General features: G+C 39.7%; 1 protein-coding gene across 1 annotated transcript; it reads right to left on the bottom strand.

Annotated features, from left to right (window-relative positions):
* Nucleotides 1-920: 920 nt before the first annotated feature.
* AKAP3 (A-kinase anchoring protein 3) lies at nt 921-22,285 on the bottom strand. Its single transcript, XM_057702975.1, has 4 exons — nt 22,222-22,285; nt 19,485-19,580; nt 7,890-10,229; nt 921-1,303 (listed from the first exon to the last, which is right to left on the bottom strand). The coding sequence occupies exons 2-4, from the start codon at nt 19,578-19,580 to the stop codon at nt 1,148-1,150; spliced, it is 2,592 nt and encodes an 863-aa protein (XP_057558958.1). The 5' UTR covers nt 22,222-22,285; the 3' UTR covers nt 921-1,147.
* Nucleotides 22,286-26,076: the final 3,791 nt, after the last annotated feature.

Genomic DNA, 26,076 nt, shown 5'->3' with positions numbered 1-26,076 from the left:
CGGAATAAATACCTGGCTTCATAGTTTTTATTTTAATCACTGTGTACCAGTCCATGAAGGGAGACACCAGGTAATTGAAGCTATGGGTTTGGATGAGATCACCTGAGGAAGATGATAGAGAATGGCAGAGGGTCAAGAGAAAGTCCCGGGAAAGATAAACATGTAAGGAGTTGAGAAAGCTGAATAGGGTCCCCGAGACATGTAGAAAAATAGGAAAATAGAAACCAGAGGAGGAGGAAATTTCTAGAAGGATGGAGAATAGAAAATTGCTGAAGAATATAAAATTCAGAAAATGCTTCTGAAGTGGGGTGACATGGACATTAAGTCAGAGCAGTGTCATAACAGGTGAGTTGTCCCAGGTCCTAGAGCCAGAAAGGTATAAAATTGGCAACAGAACTCAGGTCTTCTGGAACTTTTTTGACACTGACCATCTGCAACCATGGATAAAGTTGAGGTGGACAGTTGTTTTGCAGAGACAGGATAAGAAACCAAGTCCTGGTAGCCTAATTAAAAGGATTTAGAGACTGCCCTGGTGGTCCAGTGGTTAAGACTCTGTGCTCCCACTGCAGGGGGCACAGGTTGGAAACCTGGCTGAGGAACTAAGATCCTGCATGCCGCCTGGCGTGGCCAAAACAAACAAACAAACAAAAAAAGATTTCTATTGGCTATTGAAAAATATTTACATAAAGGGCTGAGATGACTCTTGATAGATTGTGGCTTATTTTTAGGGACCACTTTATAGCTGGGGAGCTGCAAGGCACGGCTGGGGGTGGGATCCATGGACAACAGGCCCGATGGTGTGTGGCCGGGCCTCTCGGGCCGGCAGTAGTTTTCTTTGCTGGCAGTCGGATTCTTTTCTCACTCCTGACATTGTGTCACCTTATTGTCCCATTCAATCCCAAGGAAACCAAATACCTGGAGCCATTTGTGTGTAATTTTTTTTATTTTATGTCCTTGCTCGCATGGACAGGAAAATCTGCAAAATGCAGGGACTAGCATGAGATAACATGTCCTGGATGTGAGTGGTATGAAGATAATGTTGGGGCTCTGTGAGGATGCGGGGAGGGGCGCTGCGGAAGTGAGAAAGAAGGGAGGGGACGAGGGCCGGGCCCACCGCGGGAAGAGGGGAGAGCGGCGGCGGGCCCCATCACAGGTTCACCATCAGCCAGTCCAGCAGCTGCAGCCGTGTGACGTTGCCCACCGCCTCGTCCAGCTGGCGCTCCTTCTCGTAGCGCAGCACCGACTGTAGAACTTCACCTACGCTGCGCCCTTTAGCCACGGCGGCCGCTGAGAGCTGAAGTAGCTGAGGGAGGGAGAGGAAGCAGTGGTGGGGGGCAGAGAATCCCACCAAGGGTGAGAGCAAAGGGTCCCTGTAGAGGGAGGGCCTCAAGGGAGATGCTGAAAAGACTTCCATAACCGGGATGCTTGCTGGCCTAACGGAAGAAAGTTGGTTACTCACCCTTAATTTAAATAACATCCCCCTGGTCCATGATGTGGAAAATGTGATTTCCCACTAAGACTAAAAACTTCCTGCTTCCAGTGGGTGTTTGGTCAATGGTGCTCTTGCCTTCTGAGGATTCTAAACTTATGAAGTTCACTGTAACATCATAAAACAGGCTCCAATATCGTCCCAAGACCAGCAAGAGCAGGAGAGAAAGAGTCAAGGGACAAATGTGGGTGCTGTTTTCCCTGCCCCGTAGACCAGAGAATGCTGTAACTTTACAGCAGGAAGGTGACTCAAAGATCCATTCAACCCTCATGAAAATGCTGCCCGGAGAGGTGAAGGTTGCCAGTAACACAGGGCTAGAAATTAGCGGAGGCAGTACTCACACCTGGGCCTCTGAACCCTATGTTTAATTCTCTCCCCAAGCATAAAATGAGAAAAATGAGCCCAGACAAGTACTCTAATATGAGCACAGTACATTGCTACTCATCTGGAATCCTCGCAGCAACAAACTAACCAGATTTCATATTTTGTGCATTCTGCACCTGACTCTATGAGAAAGTCAAAGGGCAAATTAACAGGCCAAATATAAGGAGCTTTTTCAGGCAAAATTCCAGGCAAAGATTGAGTATTGGGTTTGCCAGAAAGTTTGGGTTTTTCCATAACATCTTATACATAAGGATTATACACAATCAATTATACACAATTGAATACGTAAGGATACTCTTGAAACAAATGGAAAGACAAAATCTCTGCAAACAGGAGATATAAAGAAGACCCAAATGGAAATTTTTAGAACTAAACAATAATACAAAATCCCGAGTGAAAACTAAACAGACAGAGATGAGAGAGGAAAGCCAGTAAACTTGAAGAGAGAGCAATAGAAGTTAACCACACTGAACAGTGTAGGAGATTGATTAAACCTCTTTCAAAAAGACTGAGAAAATAAACAGAGCTCAGGGGCCTGTGGGACAATTCCAAAAGGTTTTGCATTTATGCCATTAGAATCCCAGAAGGAGAGGAAAAAAAGGTAGTGCAGAAAAAGTAAAGGAATAATAGACGAAAGCTTCCCTATTTGCCAACAGACACAACTGACACATTCAAGAAGCATAGTGAGCCTGAAATAAGATAAACCCAAAGAAATTCACTTCAAGACCTGTCATAATCAAATTACTAAAAAGTAAAGAAAAAGAAAAATATCCAAAAGCAGCCAGCGAAAAATGGCACATTATATATAAGGGAACAGCAACTTGAATGACAGCAGATTTCTCATCAGAAACCATAGAGGACAGAGGAGGTGAAATAACATTTTTTTAAACACTCAAAGAAAAGAACTGTCAAACCAGAATTCTATGTCCAGCAAACATATACTTCAGGAATGAAGATCAAATAAGGAAAACTTTGGATTAAATTAAGAGAATTCGTTGCCAGAAAATGCATTCTGGTTCTTCAGACAAAAGGAAAATGGTATCAGTAGAAAACTGGGAACACAAGGAGTGAACAAAGAACAACAGAGACAGTAAAAAAATCTCAGGATAAACAAAGGATTTGCCTCCAATCTTTAAAATATGTTTTATGGTTGAAAGCAAAAATAACATTGTCTAAGGATTTTTGCAACTAATTAAATACATAATATAACTGCAACCTAAGGCAGAAGGGTAAAGGGAGCCATACGGTAGGAAGATTTCTACACTTCAGTTTAAGTGGTAACTGCTGACTCTAGGAAGACCCTGAAAAGTTAAGTATGTGTACTGTGATCCCCAGAGAAACCACTAAAAAACTACACAGAGAGAAATGGGCAAACACAATAGATAGATTAAAATGGAACACTAAAAAATGTTTAAATAATCCAAAAGAAGGCAACAAAAGGAAAAAAAGGAAAAGCAGAGAGAATAAACATAACATTAAAATAATAGGCCTAAATCCAAGCGTATCAATAATTAGGCAATAAATGTAAGTGGTCTAAACACATCAATTGCTGTCCAAATGGATAAAAATAACATGACCCAACTAAATGCTGCCCATGGAAAAATTCACCTCAAATGATATAGGTGGGTTAAAAGTACAGTTATGGAAAAAGATGTACCATGAAAATATCAGTTAAAAGAAAGCTCAAACCTCAACATTTTTGGTGATTTGAGTTGGTATAAAAGGGGAAGAATTCAAAAGAGCCAGATATCTATTTGTCTTTTCAACAAAGGTGCTGAAGACAACTGCATACCCTCACGCAGAAGGATGAATCTAGACACCTACCTCATATTACACATGAAAACCATCTCAAAATGGGTCACAGACCAAATATTAGAGCTGAAATTATCATTTAGAAGAAAACAAAGAAGAAAATCTTCATGACCTTGGTTATTAGGTCAGGGTTTCCCAATCTGGCACTACTGACCTTACAGCCAGGTGATTTTTTGGTGAGGGGTGTTCTGTACACTGTAGGATGTTTACAGCATCCCTGGCCTCTCCCCACCAGGCTCTCTCTTCACAGTTGTGACAACAAAATATGCCTCCAGGCATTGCCAAATGTCCCTTGGGGGCAAAACTGTCTCTAGCTGAGGACCACTGGGTTAGGCAAAGATTTATTAGATACGACATCAAAGCAAAAAGTGATAAATCAGGTGTCATTGTTTAAAAATTTTGCTCTTTGAAGCACTCCATTAAGTAAATACCTGCAAATCATATCTACCTGATAAAGGACTTGTATCTGGAATACATAAAGAATTCTTATAACTTTATAACAACCCAGCGAAAATATGGGCAAAACATTTACATAGACAACTCACCAAAGAATGTATATAATGTATGTATGTTAGTATATGTATGTATAATGTATAATTTTAATGTATGTATGTCAAACTAAATCCACAGTCAGATGCCACTATAACAGCTATAATTTTTAAAAAAAGAATCATGTTGGTGAGGATGTGGAAAACTCAGATCAACAAAAATTGCTGGTAGGAATGTAAAATAGCGTTTTGGAAAACAGTTTGATAGTTTCTTAAACTATACTTACCATAAGATGCAGCAATTACACTCCTTGTCACCCAACATAAATGAAAATGTATGTCCACACAAAGACATGTACGTGAATGTTCACAGAGGCATTATTCATAGTATCAAAATAGTGGAAGCAACCCAAATGTCCACTAATTGGTGAGTGGATAGAGAAAACGTATAAAATGAAATACTCAGCAATGAAAGGAATGAACTACTGAAACATACTGCAACATGGATAAACCTCAAAAACGTTACTTTAGGTATACAGAGCCAGGTGTAAAACGCTACATGCTTTATGATTCCATTATATAAATATCGGAAAGGCAAATCTGTAATGATAGAAAGCAGGTTGATGATTGCCTATGGCTGGGGATGAAACTGAGAAATATAGCCTAGAAAATTCTGAGACAGAGAAATAAGGAGTATCTTGTCCTGTGAGGTATTAAAACATATTATAGAATTACAAGAATTAAGTCAATATGCTATGAAAATAGTATTAAACTAGTAAGAATAGACAAATGATTCAATGGAAGAGAATAGAAAGCTTAGAAAAACAAAACAAAACAAAGACAGATAGCTATTTAGAAAACAATGAGATTGCATCCCCACATCACACCTTACATAAAAATGAATTCAACATGGATCAAAGTCTTAAACATTTTTTTAAAAATTAATAAAAGTACCAGAAGAAAACATGGGGAAGTTTTGTTAATATCTTGTAGTGGAGAATGTTTTCCAAAATATGACACAAAATCTAGGAAAACTAAAAGGTGAGCTGTCATATTTGACTACATAAACATTTTTAAAATTCTGTATGGCAAAAACAAAACACAATAACAAAAAACACCAATCAAAAGTCAAAAAATTGTGTTTATCACAAAGGCTAATTTCCTTGTTTATATAAAACTCTCACAGATCAACAAGAAAAAGACCAACAATCAGACAGAAAAATGGGCAGAGGTTACAAACAAACAATTCATCCATGAAAAAGGAAATTCAAAAACGGCTCTTAAACATATGGAAAGATATTCACCCTCGTTCTTGATAAGACAAGTACAAAGTAAGGCAACACTTGGCAAAGATGAAAAAAGTCTGGCATGGACTGTTAGTTAAACTGTGGGAAATAGGCACTCTCATATTGTTTTCATAGGTGTGTAAATTGGCCCAAGCTCTATGAAAGGCATTTGGGAAATACATATCAAATGTAGGAACACACATACAGATATACCTGAGTCCATGCATACATATAGTAGCAAAATATTAATAACTGAAATGTCCATCCATAGAAGAGTGGTTACATACAGCACCTTCAACAGTAAATATGCAGCCATTAAAAAGAATGTGGCAATTCTATACGATGCAGAGAGGACTATCATTTGTGACTTAAAAAAGATAAGTACATATAAGTATTAACTTGTATATGCATAAGCACTTCTGGAAGGAGAAACAAGAAATTGATCAGAATGGTTTTCTCCAGGGAGGGCAGTGGGGAGGGAGATAAAGATGAGGAAAAGTCCTTAATTTTCATTGTGCATCTTTTTTTGTGCCTTTGGATTTTGAACGATGCGCACATTACCGATTCAGAAATGGATGCCAATTTGTTTAAAGGAATTGGGTTCATGGGCATCCCAGTGTCATCAGGTTCAATCACCTGCATCAGCATGAAAATATCTGCACATATTAATTAAATCTCTTTCCAAAAAAAATCGCAACCATTTTTAGGTCGTTTCCTTGATGTATACTTCATCCAATTGTTCTTAAAAACACACTACTGCTCAGTGCAAATCTCCTCACTAGTCGAAGTCTGGATGTGCTGCGGCCCACCCTTTCCGCTCTTTTCCTTCAAGAAGAAAGAGGATGGGCTTTGTCTTTACTCTGGGCAAAGACGTGCATGTGTGTGGAAGATGGAGGCCAGCAAGTCTATTGTCCTCATTTTAGAGAATCATATCATAGACATTCTAATTCAAAATAATCTAAACTCAGAATGTATTATGTGTTTTACATATGATGAGGTTGACTTAAGAGGTGGTGTCAGAACAAAGCCCGTTTCACACAGTGTACATGTGATAGCTCTGCTTCTCTTTAGGTTTTTTCATCAGTCTAAAGCTTTTGTAAATATGGGCCCCTCTGCTAATTGCTACGTGCCAAAACAGTTGTCTGGTTTACAGACTGAAAAAACTGTAAAGAGACAGAACTTGCCAAGGACTCTTAGGGAAAATCTAAGACTGGATCCCCATGTTCTATCCTCTGGCCCAAATGGAGCACGCACACAGATCACCTGGGGATTCTGCCAAAGCGAAGATTCTGGTTCAGTAGGTCAGGAGTGGAGCCTGAGATTCTGCACCTGTAACAAGCTCCCAGGAGACACCAATGCTGTTGGTCCACAGACCACATGAGTAGCAAGTCTACAGATGACACGGTTTCTTGTGTAGCCTGAGTGTGGCCTATTCTGTATGCTATACAGTCCTGTGTCTTTCCCGGTCATCAGATAAACCAAGTAACCCAGTTACAAGTGTTACCAATACCATGTATTAAACAGAGAAAGCCTCTTCCTCCACATCCTCTGGTTTCTAAGAAGATGAATGCTTTTTATTAATGATCCCAGCCTCTTGTGCCACCTCCTACTACTTAAAATGCCATTGTTATACTTTTCTCAATTGAGAGGAAATAATCAAAAACCCTAAGAGTGTGTGCATGTGTGGATGGTCTCTTTTAATTCCCCCACACTAGCATGAAGAAGCAACTACATAAACAAAAGCTTTCTGGACCTCAAATTTCCCTTCAGGGAGCAGTTCCAAGGCCTAAACTTGAAGAAAGGAGTTAGAAGGCGCACTTACCTTTATCAGTAATAACAGTAATAGGCTGATTTTCCATCTGCCTTACTTCTCAACTGATTCAGAACTTAGGGTGAGGGGAAGAAGGATGTTATTTATTGAATCCTTTCAAATGCCCAGCACCTCCTAGACCACCAGCTAAGAGAGGAATGGTAGGCCTGAAAAGGCCATCAATCTAGACCCTTCACTGTCCCCGCCCATCCCCCAACACATCCCTGAGATGCTTCCCAGCAGCCCCTTCTCATTTTTTGGGCAAAGCTGTCCTATGCAGAATTCAGCCTGAGCCCAGACCTTAATCTGATTCTTTCACCAAGTCTCTTGGAGGTTCCTTATTTGTGCATTCCCATTAATATATGCAGAAAAAAAAAGGGAAAAAATGATTTATCATTTAGGCTGAGTGTGACCTATTCTGTATGCTATATGCTTCTCATTGGGCAAAACTGAATTTTAATTTACCCATTATCTCTACCATGAGGCACGAGCTTCAAATTTCTACTGTCCCCATTCTACCCTTCTTGTGGCTCTCTTTCCGTTCAGAAAGAAAAAAAGAACTGAAACCCCTAATTAACCCCTAATAAATCTTCCCAAATTCCAGGACTCTACTTCCTCACCTTCTCCTGGATTCCTTCATCGTCGCTAGCAAAGTACAAAATAGGGACATTGAGCTCGGAGGCGGCTACCCATTGGAGAACGGCCTGGAGTTGCTTGTTCTGAACCGTGTCCGTGAGGTTGCGGTTGCTGACTATAATTTTGGGTGCCGCACACCCTTCGGGGGGCTGTCCTGATATACCTCTCAATTCGTGATGGATAGCCTGATAGGCATTCTGCAGGAGGGTCTCTGCTGTCCCTGTGGCCTTGGTTGGCAAACACTCACATAAACAATCTGGGAGAGCTGAAGTTGACCGGCTGGCATCCCCAGACTTATCGTCTCCCAGTTCTGCAAATGGAGAGTCACAGGACTTGGCAATAATGAGACACAACTTCATCACTGAGTCCGTCAGATGTTCTACCATCTGCCCATTCATGTGGCCATCTAGCTGGTTAGAAACCATCTTGGTCAGCCCAGCAAACGTACCCCCAGCCTCATCCCCTTCATTTAATTTGATGGGAGAAGGGGTTACAGGTCTTTCACACTGGGGACTGTCTTCTTCCTTAGTTGGCTTGGGTTCAGAGCCATGGTCACTCTTGAAAATGGTCTCACCGAGTAAGTTGCGAATAAAGTTGAAGAAAACACTCATTAGATCCTTCTTTTCTGCTTCTTCCTGATCAACCCCCATCTGAGGAGACCTAAGGCTGGACTCGTCAGAAACCACAGGGGATTTGTTGGCCTTCAGGTTGGTGCTGCCAGCAGCTTCAAGGAAGCTCTGTACATCCATGCTTCCTCCTTGGGCCAGGTGGTACTGAATCAGAAGTAAGGCAGATATGATCAAGTCCTTGGCCCAGGAGTCTGAATCGTACATAAAATTCTCAGGTTTCTCTGGGTGATACACGGAGGGGCTGAAGTTGCAAGGATCAAAAGGAAATCCCAGGGGAAAGTCTGGTGCAGGTTTATACTGCTTGTTGGGAGCTACAGATGGTGCACACTGGAAACCTGGAGATTTTCCTTCTTTCTGCTGATTTTTATGCCACAGGTTCAGCCCCTCTTTGATGATGTGCTCACCCAGAGTTTCGACACAGGTCTTCTCCTTCTCGGGTTTGGGTGCAGGAGAGCATATTTTTCCCCTCAATTTGCCTTCAGATTTCATGGAGGCAAAGTTGACGTTTCGGTTTTTAGGGTCACCCATTCCTCTCATGGACATGAGAGAATAACTCTCAGACTTGTCCTTGGTTTTCCTGACAGTCTCAGGCGGTTTCTTGGCAAATATCACTGAGTAGAGTTTACCCATCATGGCATCCATGACGTCTGTGGCCTTCTGGCTTCCATGAGAGAATAGACTTCTTTTCACGGCCGAGACAAAGTCTGTATCAGTCATGAGGGTCCCTGTGACGTCGTGGAGGTTCTTCATGAAGGAGTCAATGAGATCTGAGACCACCTCTTTCGCGTGCTTGATCAGGACCTTCTTTAGCAGGATGGTGGCAATGGTCGTGTCCTTCACTTGGATCCTCAGTGTCTTCATGATGGAGACCATCATATCAGACACCACACTGTTAGCAAAGGTCATGATCCCTTGACTGGCAGAGGCTGTGAAGTCATCAGGCCTCTCCTGCCCTCTGAAAAGCTTTCTCTCTGCCAGGAAGGACCTGCTGCCCTCTTTGGCATCGCCTGCATTACGAGATTCGAACACTTCCTTATAGAAGAAAGACTTTTTAGAAGCAGGCTTGTCATCTGGACTCCTGCTGTCCTTGGTGCTCTCCTTGATTTTCAAAGTGCTTTTGTATTTTAAATTCGGGGGACTCTGTAGTGTTCCCGAGGCTCTGCCACCGGAGCCCGGAGCCTTATCGGAGGGGGATTTTTTGGAACATGCAGAGACGGTCTCGTTCACCAGCTCTGATGCCACCTTGCTCAGGCTTTTGTTGGGTGCGGGCTCATCCCCCATGTACATGGACTGATGGACACATTTGTTCTCAGAGCCGTCAATTCTCTCGTTGATCTCCTTGCGGGCCATGGCTATGACGAGATTTGTGAGGCGGTTGGCGTAGAAGGAAACTTCATCTACTGAGCTCCCGTTACCAACGTGGGCACTGGGGCCCTGATAAGGGTTCTCTCTGCGACTCATCTCAACATGCAATCTCCCTGGGCTGCCTTTCGTGGTGGTGTTGTAATAGTCCGTGCAGAAACTTTTCCGTGGGTCTCCTGAGTTGACCATTTCCCCACCAAGTGATGATTCTCCAGGCTTGAACCTAATGTCTTGGAACCCTGCTGTGCTTTTTTCCAGGTCTCTGCGGAGCCAGCTGAGCACTCTGATGGGATCATGTGAGGTTTCCTTAAAAACAGACAAGGATTCGTCCGACTGTAACAGAGTAAAGATATGGGATGTTCAGGACAACCTCAAAGACCAGTTACAAAAATGGTCGCCTCTCTCAAGTCTTAACTGCTCCATCAGCCCAACAGATGTAACTGACTGCTTACTGTGTGTCAGGCCCCGCTCCAAGTCTTTTAAGACTGTTATTTAATATTATCCTGGCAGTAAACGTAAATGCTAACTCTCTTACTACCCACATTTTACAGAAGAGGACATTGAAGAACTGAGATATTTGGTTACTTACCTGGGGTTATACAGCTAATCACTGATGGAGGATGAGTTTCAACCCGGGCAGTGACTCCAGGGTCCATGCTCTCGACCACTGCACTGTATTGCCTCCAACAACATCTATCCTTAAGATCTGACGGTCATCAGCTACAGAGTTAGCATTTGCGCTGAATCAGATTTTTCATGTATTGCTATTAATTGCTATTTTATATGGTTGATCTGTTTTATTTACGTCTCTTATTACCAGTATCGTTTTCAAAAAATTAGAAAGGTCCTGGACAGTTGTGCACAATTAATCACTTTCCCGGGCTACACAAGCACAATCTTGATATACTCAATGGCTTCCAGTGGACTATTTGACATGACTTAAGTTAAAATCTGATTTGTCATTGAGGTGTTATATCTGGGGACAATTTAGGTTTTGAGTGAATGCAGATTCTTTGGTGGACGCCAGCTGCGATAAGCACATGCACATATTTATATGCTTACCTACGGTAATCTATAATCTTCACTTGGACATAGGCTACAGTAAGAGTGAATGTGAAAGTATCCTGTTTATCATCAAATGTAAGGGATCATTGCAGTGACTGGAGTTACATCTATCTGGGGATGACCACAAGTACTGCCCATCTTTAAAGAATAATTTGGTATTTTAATCACCAAGTATCATAGCATTGCTGGCTAGTATTTGTTAAATACTTATGTCTGCCAGGCACTGTGCTTAGTGCGCTAAGCCTGTTATTTTATTTAATCCTCATAGACACCCTGTAAGGTGGGTAACTCCTCTTCCAGTTTCACAGGTGAGAAAACTGGGGCTTAGAGAAGTTAGATACTAACATCTCACAGCTACTACATGATGGGGGCCAGTATTCAAATCTAGTTCAGACTCTCTCTCCCCTGCAGTACACGGTTATGTTTGGATGACTTGGGAAGAAGAGAAAAGCAGCTGGACCTCTACAGACTGGTTTCAGCTGCTTGTGGGCTATAAAGCCTGGTTCAAAGTCCTCCTAAATGGTTCTCCTAATATGAATAACAGCTACTAGAAGGAAGTGTGTGCTCCAGGAGGAAACTACACGTAATCTATAGCGTACCCTTCCCCGTCTTCTGATTCTGATTCTCTAGGAGCTATTTCACAACTCTGTAAACTGCAGATAACTGATAGCAACATAATGTAATTCTTGCCTACATACATGTTAATTCTGACCAGGGAAGAATTACGTTCTCCCCCACTGTGGAAAAGGTCGGTTTTGTTTCCATTTGCACGTTCACTTCAATATTCCTGATGGATATATGACTGATTCTCCTTTGAACTGCCTCAGCTGCTCGTCAATGAGTTAAACAAAATCTTTCACATGAGTTTATTTTTATATTCATATGAGAGTCATTATTTCACCATTCTCTGAAAGTGATCTTTCAGCAGTTTTGGAAGTCTTTGCCAAGATGTCCAACAGATTCGCCTAACAGAGGTAAATGTCATCATGAGAACAGTGTACCCGGTGGGTCTTTCCTTAGGCCCCCCCAGAAGTAAATCCAAAGGGCAATAGAACTTTGCAGATGTTCTGTTTTTCTAATTTTAATTACCCTCTCTACTAATTTTGTTTTTGGTTTTCATTTTAGTTCTTCCATGGCCAATAATCATTGGTGGCAGCAATGTGAGAATGTCCTTTTATTGTCTCACCATTTGGTGATTTCTTTAATGGATTAATGCTTTACAGAGATCTATTCTCTGTGGGTGAGAGACAACAGAAAAGCTATTTTGCTAGTATTTTTTGCCTATCTTCAGCTCAAATCAATTTGGAATTTTGTGCCTAGGTAGAAGGAAAAGGGTTCTTTAATCTCTGGATAGGTGAGTTTCTGTGTTTCTGTGTTTACCTTTGACACATGACAAAGTTTATTATCTTTTTTCATCGAGATATAAACATATAACATTATATTACTTTCAGGTGTATGGCACCTGTAATTATTGGCTATTTGTATACGTATTGTGAGACGACAGCCACAATAAGTCATATTCCACCATCACCACACATAGTTCAAACATTTTTTTCTGGTGATGAGCTCTTTTAAGATTTACTCTTTTAGCAACTTTCAAATACACAAAATATACAACATGGTATTATTAACTACAGTCACCATGCTGTACATTATATCCCCAGGATTTATTTAGTTTATAACTGGAAGTTTGTACCTTTTGACCACCTTCACCCATTTTCCCCACCCACCTTGGCAATCACCAATCTGTTATCTGCACTTATGAGTTTATGAGTTTTTTTTTTTTTAGAGCCCACATATAAGTGAGATCACATAGTATTTGTCTTTATCTTATTTCACTTAGCAGTTTCATCTATGTTGTCACAAATGGCAAGATTTCTTTCCTTTCATGGCTGAATAGTATTCCATTGTATATATGAACCACATTTTCTCTATTCCTTGTCCATCGATGGACACTTGGGTTGCTTCTATGGCTTGACTATTGTTAATGATGCTGCAGTGAACACAGGGGTGCAGATATCTCTGCGAGACAGTGATTTTATCTCCTTTAGATATATACCAGGAAGAGGAATTGCTGGATCATATGGTAGTTATTATTATTTTTAAATAATTTCCTCATATGATTGTGATTAAGATTAAATGAGATAATATGCACAAAATAATCTGTATCCTTGAAGTGGAATGTATAAAATAGATAATACTACTTAAACATTTCAGATGAAGATTAGACTTCAGAAGAGGTAAGAGAAGAGTAAGAGAAGCCATGAAGCTGGTTCATTAGTAATGTGGTGAAACATGGTTGACCAGCTGTGGGAGTACTAGGGAATAAAACTTGACTTCCTACATGCATGAGAAGTAGTGCTCTGGGTGAAAACAGAAGTGCTGGAAGAGAGTATGGCTGGGGATGTATCCTGCAATTCATTCCTGTCAGCCTGGGTGGGAGGTGTAGGGAGACTACTGAGTTTTTGTATGAATATTTTTAAAAATTATTTTTCTGAACCAAAGGTCAGTAACAAGTGTGAACTTCTAAATGGACAAAATTTAGTTTTAAGAAGAAGTTGTAGGAAAGAAAGCTGCCTGTGTGCGTGTCTGAGAAAGGGACAGAGAAAAGGTGGTGGGGTCAGAGCAAAGATTTCCAAGAAATGGAAACCTGGGTTCCAATGTACAAACTATTCATGGGGGGACCAACCTGATGGCCCTCTTCACAGAGGTGATTTAGGGGAGATGAATGATGTGTATCATAAACTATAAGAAAATAATTCAGTATGTAAATAGTGTCTGTGTATAACCTTATTTAGTCTCCACATTTGATGAGTGGCCTTCTTTGCAGTGACTCAGGAACCCAGACTTTGCTTTTGCATGGGTTCACCCTCCCTTAGGGACTCCGAATTTCTCTTTGCTTTGAGCCAGTGTATGGGAAACAACAGAGATTGTGGAGGATTGACTGAGAGACTTTTGTTGCTCAGGCCTGGAAGAAGCAAACATCACTTCTACCATATTTCATTTGCCTTTGTCTTTTGAAAGTGTGATTATGGTGTGTCTCAGTGTGGGTCTTTTGATTTCATCCTATTTGATTTCATCCTATTTCTGGATGTTTATATTCACGTCTTTCATTAGATTTGGGATGTTTCCAGCCATTATTTCTCCAAATATTCTCTCTGCCTCTCTCTTTCTCTCTTCTCCTATTGGGACTCCCATGCTGCATATGTTGGTCCTCTTGATGGTGTCCCACAGGTCCCTTTGGCTCTGTTTCTTTTCTTCAATCTTTTTTCTTTCTGTTCCTTAGACTTGATAATTTCCATTGTCCTATCTTCAGTTTTGCTAATTCTTTCTTCTGCCTGCTCAAATATGCTTTTGAATCCCTCTAGTGTTTTTTTCATTCTGGTTATTGTACTTTTCAGCTCCAGAATTTCTTTCAGGTTATCTTTAGGTTTTCTATCTCTTTATGGATATTTCCATTTTGCTCATACATTATTTTCTTGATTTTCTCCACATCTTTCCCTTAGTTCTTTGAGCATCTTTAACATCGTGGTTTTAAAATCTTTTTCTAGTATATTTGCCATTGGGTCTTTTTCAGAGACAGTTTCTGTAGATTTATTTTTTTCCTTTGAAGGGTCCATACTTTCCTGTTTCTCTATATGCTTTGTGATTTCTTTGGTTGAAAACTGGACATTTGAATCTACTGGCTGAAAGTTTAGAATTGAGGCTCTAAGCTGTCTATCAGTGTTTGAATCATCACGTGCCTGCCATTCAGAAAAGCATTAAGTGTAAGTAATAATGTCTTCCTACCTCCGCATGGTATTAACAAGTTAATATTATAAAGTTTCTTGAGCAAAAGATTCTCTATTCTGATTGGAAAAAATATTCTTATAGAACCTAACTCAGAAATATTTTAAGAATCTATGTTCACATAAGTTGGGTAAATTTTTGGTAAATAAGATTAGTTTAATAATTTTGGTTTCATAAAAACAGCTGTGTCTTCTGATTTATCAGTGTTAGGTATAATGTAAGTGTGTGTTTTCATTTTATGTTGGTATGCTCTTTATAAACTTAAATAGATTACACAGACCCAATCAGCTAGTATTGCTTGTACTTAATGTTTAAGACCATGAAAACTATAAATGTGTTTAACCAAATTGAATTTTTATTCTGGGAAACTTTGTTTCAACAGTTATTATGTTTTATAGTATGTCAGCTTGATGATGAATCTGCAACATCTTTATGTAACTTAAAACACTGGACTGGTATGAAATTGAGTTAATTAATGGCTATTTGTTGGATACTTAGATCATTTCTAAATAAGACAGAATACTGAAACACTAATAGCTAAGCATAATTTCCATGCTTTTGCTTCCTATTTTTACTACTATGGAGAGATGATATCTTTGAGTCTGTTAATGACTATGTTTGTTTTTGCCACTTAGGTTGCATAACGGATGTGTGTGGCTGTAGAGCTGTCCTGTGTGTGTTCATAAGCTCTGCTAGGCTGCACTTCAGCTGCTATGTGACAGTTCACAAGTGTAAACCTCCTCTCCCCCAGGTTTATTTTTGAAATAGATTAGAAAGTACTTTGGTTAAAAGTTTAATTTAATTTAAGGGTCTGAGAAATATATTTAGGAATAATAGTTTTATAGGAATCCAACAGAATACATGCCTGTTTTTCTCAGGACTGCAGGTGAAACCTGGAGGAGAGAGTTTCACAGCAAATAATGGAGGCCTTAAAGGCCAATCTGAGATTCCTTATAAAAAGTTCCAGTAAAGCAAAGTTAAGACTTATCCAATTGTTGCAAGTATATAAATAATCAGACCAAATATGATAAGACTAGCCTTTTGATCAAAATTTATCTTATTTTGAGTTTTTTTTTTATAAAAATGGAGGTAAGTGTAGGGAAGAAATTTGTGCTTCGGTAGAAAACTATGCATGGTCTATAGTCCGTCGTCTGTAGACTGAGCATTGCATACAGCTTTCCATATAATCTGATTCTGATTCTGTGTGAGCTATTTTACAACTCTGTAAGCTGCAGGTAGTTGATAGCAATGCAAAATAATTCTACGTGTCTACAGACATGTAACTGCTGTCCAGTGGAGGTTCAGCTGGGAAAGAGGACAGTTTTGCCTTGATTTGCACATTCATTTCAACATTCCTGATATATATCTTTTAAAAAAACTCTCCTTTGAACTTGTTGTAATACCTTTCACCAATTTCCTCATTAATCAGTTAAAAAACGTCTTTAACATGCATTCATTTTTGTATCTTTATTTTGCCCTTTTTTGAAAATTATTCCTTAATATTACCTACTTTTACAGATGGAAACACTATTTGCAAATAGTCATGCTTCCAAAAGTAGGCTGTAACATGTACAGGAAACTCTCATTATAATGCATATGTGGGGGTTTTTTTTTATACTTTTCAATTCTTTTTCTTTCTTTTTTTTTTTTTTTTTTGGCTGTGTTGGGTCGTTGCTGCATGAGGGCTTTCTCTAGTTGCAGTGAGTGGGGGCTACTCTTTGTTGCGGTGCACAGGCTTCTCATGGTAGTGGCTTCTCTTGTCTCGGAGCATGGGCTCTAGGTGCTCAGGCTTCAGTAGTTGCAGCATTCAGGCTCAGTAGTTACAGCACGCAGGCCTTAGAGCACATGGGCTTCAGTAGTTGTGGCGTGCGGGCTCAGTAGTTGTGGCTCATGGGCTTAGTTGCTCATGGCATGTGGGATCTTCCTGCACCAGGGATCGAACCCATGTCCCCTGCATCGGCAGGTGGGTTCTCAACCATTGTGCCACCAGGGAAGTCCCTACCTTTCAATTCTTTTCACAAAATGTTAAGGAAAAAATAAAAAACCTATAGCATAGCATCGAGCTTCATGATGGAGTCTAAAGAGTTGTGTTGGCTTGGTGTGTTTTAGTTTTTCATTGTCTATTTGGATTTCAATTTTGTTGATGGAGTCGACGATCAAACACCCATCTCCTCCAAATCTCTTGCCCTCTTGCATCCTTTAACTTTCTTTACTTATACACTGGTATCCTGAGCAGTTGGGGATGCCCAATTATTTCTGAGTCTTTCTTAGTTAAGAACAGGGAAATTTTTCATGGCCCTGAAAGAGAATCTGAAAAGGGTTAAGGGGTTTAATTTTCTCTCTTCAGCCATCTTCTGCTTCGGTAGCTTAGTGTTAAGTCAACACATATATCTCACGTCCTACTCCTCCTCACCTCTAGTTCAATTAAGACACACTTTATAAAATTTTCCCTGCCCATCTCTCACTTCAAAATATCTGTTCTTTAAACACCCACAGCAATTATTGTCCAGAAAATCCATTCGGCAAATTATCATGAACTTCTTATAGTTAGTGTCTACTAGTTATTTAGAGCTTTTAAATTGTATTCATATTTTCACACATGTATTTTTATTTTCCCAAATGAATGAATGAACTTCTATGAGGGCAGAAATTGTTTTGTTCTGTTCTGTGCCCCCCAGAGTGCTTCTTACTTATTGAAAAATCGAGAAATGTTCATTAAGTTGATTTAATATTGAAACTTTTTTTGTTTTTAATCTTTCTAAATAAAAGGGCAGAAGTTAATAAAAGACCTAGTAGAAGCAGTTTTGGTTACACTTACTCTACATTCATTGGATATCTAGTATATGTCTTAATGTCTTATGCAGATTTGTTAATCTTTTAGGCTATATAAGGCAGACCAAATAGATTTTGGACGAATAGAATATGGGTCAGGTAACATTACATGCAAGTAGATGTTTGATAAATGTTGGTACCAAGGGTGAGGATTACAATGGTGATTCCATTAGACTGTGAGATCCTTAAAGGGAGAGAATTCTGTCCAATTTATTTTTCTATCTCTGACCCTAAGACTCGGCACAGACTGTGCCAGTTATTTATTACTACCTCTCAACTCTAAGTCCACCCTTTTTTGTCTTTCTTTGTGACTCTGGAACTGGACCCTTTAAACATTTCTCCTTGGACAGCTGCCTTTGTTGACAGAGGGTACCAGAGAGGCACTACAGGTCATTGCAGGAGGGAGTGTAACAGGAAAGAGCTAAACTGGACTCCGTGGTGGATCTGTTTCTTTGACTTTAACCTTTGCTTTTCGTTGCTTTTGTTATTATAATCACACATGATGGCCTGCCTCAGAGAACCCTGCTCACCTGTGAATGGCTGCAGAAAAGAAGAAATTAACACATCCCTTCCCTGAGGCTAGTCATTCCAGGCGATGTTTTGCAAGACAGACAACCCTCTTTCCTTTACTTCCCCTTCTCTCCCTCTCAGATTCTATTAAAAAAACTGGCATCTGGACCCCATAAGATGTTTTTTTGGAAACACTAGTCTGCCATCTTCTCGATCTGCCAACTCTGCAAATAAAGTTGTATTCCTTGCCTCAACACCTTGTCTCTGATTCATTGTCCTGTCATGTGGCGAGCAGAGTGAGCTTGGACTTGGTAACAGGAGGGGTTTCCCTTCTGGCCCCCCTGCACCCTCTGGCAAGGTCTTCAGCACCTCTGGGATGCAGGCTGCTGTCCTGTTGCAGCTCACTCTCCAAGGAGATCTGAAGCAGCCCTGGTTTAGGGCGAGGGAGCTTTTGTGAGCCTTAGTTTCTTCCTTGTCTACTCTTTCAGTCTAGCGGTAGTAGCTCCTTTCTGCATTTGCTGCTCCTGGAACTCTTAGAGTCCTCTTTCACAGCTTTCAGTAAACTTAGTTAAACACCATTTACTGAATAGTTTTTTAATATTCAGTTACTGATGTGGTTTCCATCTTCTGATGGGACTCTTACACTGCCTGATACTTAGTAAGCATTTAGTAAATGTTTGTTGCATGATGTAGGCAGAATGACAGTATCACTTAAATGAGAGTTTATAGTTCTAAGAATTTTGAGGCATTCTACATTTCAGAAAAGATCTTTTATGATCTTTGGGGACATTTCTGTTTGAATCTCTTTCCATTGAGGATTAAAGTTTTACAACTGTAATATATAGCTTTTTTTTTTTTCATTACTTGTAGCATATTTCTCCTTCTAAATATTATATTATAGGATTTTTCATCCTTAAAAAATCATGGATGGGATTTTTCTGTTCTAAAGGGGCCCATTTTTTCCCCTAAGAACTTCATCTTCAAGAATAAGCAGTGATGTGTATAAAAACAGATGATTGAACTTGGTGTACCCCCCAAAAAATAATAAATTAATTAAAAAAAAAAAGAATAAGCAGTGTTTTATTATGACCTAGAGGGGTGGGATAGGGAGGATGGGAGGGAGGCTCAAGAGGGAGGGGATAGGGGGATATATGTTTTCATATAGCTGATTCACTTTGCGGTACAGCAGAAACTATAAATAATACAACATTATAAAGCAATTATACTCCATTAAATATGTATTAAAAAAAAAGAAATGTGTTAGGAATCCAGGGATAAATTGTGTTTTTTCTTAAAAAGAAAAATAATAACGAGGTGGTGGTGGAGAGAATCAGGCTACTCTTAATGGCCTGTGTTCCTAACTCAATATTTACAAGGAGGCTGACCCCTTACCATTTTCCAGTCCTGGGGTTGGCCATCTCCAGGGAAATAGACAGCAATTTTGCAAACTCCATTTTGGCTTTGTAACCAGTCAACCCTCTCTGACATCTGGAAGTAGAAAAAAAATGAGAACGGGTTGTATGGAAGTAAAGAGAAATAAGGTAAATGGCTGTGATGTGGAAAACAGGCTGCTTTCCACAGAGACCTGTCTCAAGAGCTGCTTCAGACCCACTTAACTCTAAACCTCTTCATCCTCAGCTGTCAACTGCAGGAAGATTTCTTAAGCATATGCATCTCTAGTGTGGAGCAGAGGCTGGTGCACTCTAAAGGTGCTTAGTAAAGATTTGCTCGTGAATCAGCTTAAGCAGACATGTCCTGCTCTCTGTGTCCTGGCTTGACAGTCCTTCCATATCTTGGATTTCCAGTACATGCTTAAAGCTCAATGTGATCAAAATAGAATTAAATTTAATTTACTTCTCTCTCTCTGTTCTTGCCCCCATCAACTTTTTTCAGGTAAAGTGGGCTTCGTTAAAATGAATTTCCAGAGCACTAACTTACTCATATTAGCAGTAAGTCTAGTATCTCTTCCTTAAAAATCTCTTCCTCAAGATTAAGGGCTTCCTTAATCCCTCTTCCACTTAGCCAAGGATCCTGGGAGAATTCTCAGTCTCCATGGTCTGCCAAATTCCTGAATGCCAGAAGAGGGACGTCATATGCACCATCCAAAGGGCCTTGGAGGCAGTGATGTCCCTGCTGATGTTGATTTTTCCATAACCCTCCCAACTCTTTGCTGTGTTCCCTCATCTCTGTGATGGCACCACCATCTACCTGGTCTTCCAGAAAGCTGATATTTATTTTACCTGTATTCTTCTATCCCAAGCTACCCTCAGCTACTATTTCTCTCTTCTCTCATTTGTAATCATTTTTTAGGAAAGAATTGCTTATACTTGCTGCTCTCACTGCCTCATCTCACAAGTGAGCATCGTAGCCCCTAATTCATACTCTCCTTGGCCTTTGGCCTTAATCTCACCCACTTTCTGCAGCACCACATCTTTGATAGTTCTTGGAAACGTGGCTAATTATCACATTTGCTCACTGATAATCTACAAATATGAGATGCTTCTCTTTGCCCACTTTTTCCATGACAGAATTCCATTGCCAGGCTTCCACACTGAAGTTTCCCTTTTCTGTTATAAATGTTGCTCAGATCTACATTTCTCAATATGCCAGGTGGAATAAAATGGCCAGTTTTTCCTCCCCAATGCCCCACAAACGTCTTTGTGAGACAGGCCATATATATTTATATTTTGATTCCAACAAACATACTGGTTAAAAATTCTGTTATAATAAAGTCCAAAAGCTTATCCTAATTTTTTTAAAAGTGAAATTGTGTTGTGTAAATAATTGCTTGAAATAAATGGAGCATTATTAGGGGTTGAATATCTGGTTAATTGGAAATATTTGCTTTAAAGGACTTTAGGCCGTGGTGGGGCCTAAAGACATCTCCCCAACAAATAAAACAAAAACAATTCAAACACAGATTACACACAATTTAACCTTCACTGCAAGTGGATTTATTATTTTTGTTATACATAACATTATGGGTAATTTCTAAAAAGAAAATATAAGACCTTTCAAGAGCTACCTGTTCTTTGCTCCCGAAAGGATGTGTTCCTCTTTTCACACTCCAATCACTAACTTAGATGACTGAGCTGGGGAAACAGCTTTCTTTTACTCTTCCTAACACTGTAATACAATAGATTCCTTGAATGAGCAATGGGTTTTCCACCCTGATTAGAGTTTAGGATTACCCTGTTAAAAATACTGAATCTGAGAGACCAATCCCCAGAGAATCTTATTTCCATGGTTTTAGGGTGTGGAAAGGTGGGCACGGAATTTCCTTTTTAAAAAAAAAAAAAAATTAAGTTTTTTTTTTTTTTATTATTTTTTTAAATTTTTGGCTGTGTTGGGTCTGTTGCTGCGTGTGGGCTTTTCTCAAGTTACTGCGAGTGGGGGCTACTCTTCACTGCGGTGCGAGGTCTGCTCATTGCAGTGGGTTCTCCTGTTGCGGCGCACGGGCTCTAGCTGTGCGGACTTCAGTAGTTGTGGCGCAAAGGGCTTAGTTGCTTCGGGGCATGTGGGATCTCCCCAGACCAGGGATCCAACCGTGTCCCCTGCATTGGCAGGTTGATTCTTAACCACTGGGGCACAAGGGAATTCCCGGCACTGAATTTCTTAAAAGTTCTCTGGGTGATTCTAATGTACATCTAGAATTGAGAATTCCTGGGCCTGGGTTTATATGGAGAGATCCTCTCTGCAACAGACCTGCCAGCTCCAGAAAGATAATTATTTATTCTTTTCTTTACAAATTTTCTCTGAGATTTGCTAATCTTTTTGGTACCTTATTTTAATGTTTTGGTTTTTTTTAAACCCTAACAAGGAAGCTTTTAATGATAATGAAGTTAAACCCTGTATTGTCTCTCAGCCGCTCACTATTTTATGTAAATATTCATACACATGAATCATTTCCATGAATAAAGGAATGGATGGCACTGTTCCTTGCTCAAAGAATCAGAAGACTTGGAAACAGGCTGTCCTGGACTACTGACAGTTTACATTTCATCTTAATGAATTACTGCTAATAGAAAATGACAAAATCAATAAGATCTACTGACATTTAAGCTATACAGCACAATTAAAAAGCTAGGATGAAAATGAAGTAGAGAAAAGAAGTTGTGAGATCACTTACTCTTACTGAGGACGGGGTCTGAGATATGAGGAAAGCTCTGGATTAATTTCTTGTTGTCTTCACTATTCTTAAGTTTACCCACCCCTCCTGCCATGAAATATAAGGAATCTGCAGTGGAAAGACACAAATAAAAATGACTGATTTTACATATGAACTTTATTGCTCTTATTACCAAATAATGATTCTGACCCATTATTTGGTAATGGGTATTGGGTATTTCCCATGGGATACATAAGTGATGAGCACAACGTGACATTTACAAAGTCCAGATCTCACTCTTGGTGCAGTCTGATGGTTCCTACATGGCAGCAAAGTTTCATCATCTGGCCAATAATTTCTGAAACGACTGTTCTTATTCTCCACTTTCAAATCATTGGTAGACAGACTTATTTAACAACAAGGACACTGCAAGTTTTTAGCCTAATCTCAAACTTGGCTTGAATAGGAAGTCAGAAGTTAAGTAACTAGAATGGAGAATAAGTGCCCTGAGTCCATGGCTCTCCAAACATTTTATATGTATTCCTTTGAGGACACGAGGGAAATGTACATCCTCATGTTACAAAGGGAATTCATAATTAATGTTAAAACCAGCTTCCAGGTCGATTATCTTCTTTGTACCACCTCTGCTAAGACAGTTCAACAGAAAACATTAGGGCACTGTACTCTCATCTTGGACTATCCACCCAGTCCCTCAGTGATGTCTGTGTAAACCCCACACTTACTTACTTCACAGCCCAGGTCAAAGCTTACCCCGTCTTTGAAATGTTTTCTAAATACCTAACTGAATGTGATTGCTCCCTCATCAAAGTTTCCATCATATTTTGCTTCAACCTTTCCATCTTATGTAGTATTTTATTTGCTCACATACATTTCACAAGTCTTTCTGCTTGTGATGGCAGATGCATTTTCTTACTCATTTTGGTGTCCTTCATAGTAGATAGTACCTTAAAGTTGGTGCTTAATAATTGTCTGCTGAAAGAATGAATTATGAATACTGCCTATTTCTAATTCCAGATAGCTCGATTTTTCTTTCTTTCTTAAATTGGAGAATCTGAGAGAAAAGAAATGCCTTGCTCAAGTTTGCTAGGGTGGTAAGACTTTCATGAAGCTTGACTCCTTTTGGGGATATGTTCACCCCAGAGACTTATCGAAGGTGTAAATACTTACGCAGTGATTTATTAACAGACCTCCTATCCCAATAATACAAATAAATCAATATCTCAAAAGCGCCCTTGCACTTCTTTCACACTTACTGGTTATATAGATTCAGCAAACACGTCCACTGACATATGTCCTGAGGTTTTCATTCTGTTTCCTGTATCTTCTGCATGTTTGTCTGCATCCATGAAGTTTTAGACTCTAAACTCCCTAAATTGTCCTGGATAATAGATTTTACATATAAAGAGGTACTTAAATACCTTTTGATGACAGTGATATTCAGACTCCTAGATCTGTATATGTCTCATAATGAAATGGAAAAGAAAGAAGGAGAATCTAGAGATTAATGGAGCCAATGAATGGATTCATCCATTTCTTAACTTCCAAGTTGGTGAATAATATCCTGGAGTTAGGGTGGAAAACAAGAGACAAAGGATACCTTGTGTTTTCTATTAAATGTGATGAGGAAAGAAGGCTAACTACATGCAGTGTGAAGATAAATGGACCTTGGGAACCACTTTTTTGTTACATACTCATTTTAAAGATTAGGAAACTGAGGCCCATAAATGGTATTATTAAAATCAATGGATATATTCATTGAAATATTTACACCTCTGCAAGTTAACATTCTGGAAGCTAAGAATTTTTTTCTACAGCAAACAGAGGGACCCCATGGACAACAGAAGCACTGACCTAAAATATTCCTTAAAAATGTCAATGTGATTATTACCTCAACAGTAAGTGAGGGGTGCAAGTCATGAATGCCAGGCAGGGAGGGCATAAACAGTACAGGGGCTTGGTTACAGTGCTGTACCCCAGACCACAGCTCCACCTCAAGACATGTTTCCTGCATTCACCATAAGCAAGAGCTCCTGTTTACTTAAGATTCCTAAACTCACGGAAAAACTCAAATTACAAGCAGCATACATGAAGCTTTTGGAGGGTTGATATATGTCTGACCAAGTTTTGAAATTTATTTGACCAGGTTTTATTACTAGTTTTAAAAAGGAAGAATATATTCTATTACATCCGTTCTTTTTTTCTCTCACTCCCTTTTTCTAAGTGCCTGGCATATAGTAGACACCCAACAAATTTGGTTGTTGATGAAATCAGCTTCATGGGATTTTCTTCAAATAAGAAGAGTGTGTGTGAGTGAGAGAGACTGTGTATCTTTTTCTCATTCACTGTTAAGCTTTCCTGTGGATCTCCCATATTTTCACTTTCCCTTAGTAATAACTTCTTCCTCCATTGCCTCATTAGTAGACATTTTTTCCACATAGCTATATATATCCTGCCTTTCTCCAGTTCTCTGTTGTCTAGCCAAGGAGTTATAAATAATAGTGAAAGGATGAAAGGGGATGAGAATTGGGATTTAGAGCTATATACCAGTCTGATTTTGCTATTATAGCACTGGAAAAAAAAAAAAAAAAAAACTTTTGGAATACCCTCACATGAATAGGAAAGGTCAGTACACAGTCAAGCTTCCAGTCACATCAGGAAATTAGAAAGCTGAGAGTAAGACCCTCCTCACGTCCCCAAAAGTACGGCCAAGCAGATTTGGTCAATCTGCAACAAGATTAAAACTTCAGCAGCGAAGATGGTAGGTTTAGCTATCATGGTGCTGAGGGAGAGGCTCATTTATTTCCAGAAGATTCCGATATAACATTAAAATTGACTGGGCAAAGAGGGAGGCGAGGTTGAACATTAAAAGTTACCCATCACTTGTCACTGAATTCTCCCTTTTAACCACAGAGGATCAGAAAATGGGCTGTTTTATCAGTCCAGTGGGATCTCCTACCTCTGTAGCACTGGAAGAGTGAACCACAGAAGATTCCAGAATGTACTTTTAAAGTCAATGAAGATGCTGGGATGTTCGTGCTCAGCTCAAGATCTTGTTTCCTCCCCCAGCCTTCCATGTACCTCCCCCTTGTTGGGACTGGAGAGTGACATCAGAATCACAACTGGTGACATCACTGTCTCTATAGCAACAGTGATGAGGCTACCTGAAACTGAGTGATCAAAAGCCAAGGGGAGGGGTGAAGATATACACCGAGGCTCTGATGCCTAGTGTGGAAGGACTGGGTTTGCTTTCTCCAGATTAATTTTCTCATTTAAGGGTCTGATTTTGGTAGGGGATATGGGAGGGGGAATTTACACCAATGAATTCTGCTGAAAAGAACAAAGTAACTATTACAAACTAACAAATCCGGATGGGTGCAGAGAATAAGAAATTAAAGAGCTGAGGGTCTGCTAAATTTTTTATGCAAAGCCCCTGGAGTTACTTAATTTTGTGGGGTCCAACCTGGACTCTTCTTACTTATACCTTCATCTTACCTTTTATAAAAAAATAAATTCTGAGATATTTTGCCTAAGCTGACCATCTCTGGGTTATAATAAATCTCAGATGGTCAGAGATACAGTAGCACTAATCCATCCTCTGCAATTCTCGACCTGAGGAACAGTACTGAGAGTAATCAGACCAAGAGCATTTGGTTGGGAGTTTCTAGGCAACTTTATTAGCAGTACCTTCTCTGTAGAATGTTACCTTAGGTACTCTTAATGACTCTCTGAGCAAGGCTACAGGATAAAGATTAAAATTGTTAATGAATCCAAGAGTGACTTACTGGTTTATTACAAGCTTCCTTCAGCAATACTAGTTCTCAATACTATCTATTGAGGATCTTTTATATTACGGTT

This window comes from Hippopotamus amphibius, chromosome 12 (assembly GCF_030028045.1).
Source record: "Hippopotamus amphibius kiboko isolate mHipAmp2 chromosome 12, mHipAmp2.hap2, whole genome shotgun sequence".
In the NCBI taxonomy this organism is placed as follows: Eukaryota; Metazoa; Chordata; class Mammalia; order Artiodactyla; family Hippopotamidae; genus Hippopotamus; species Hippopotamus amphibius.
This window is presented reverse-complemented; position numbering and strand designations above follow the sequence as displayed.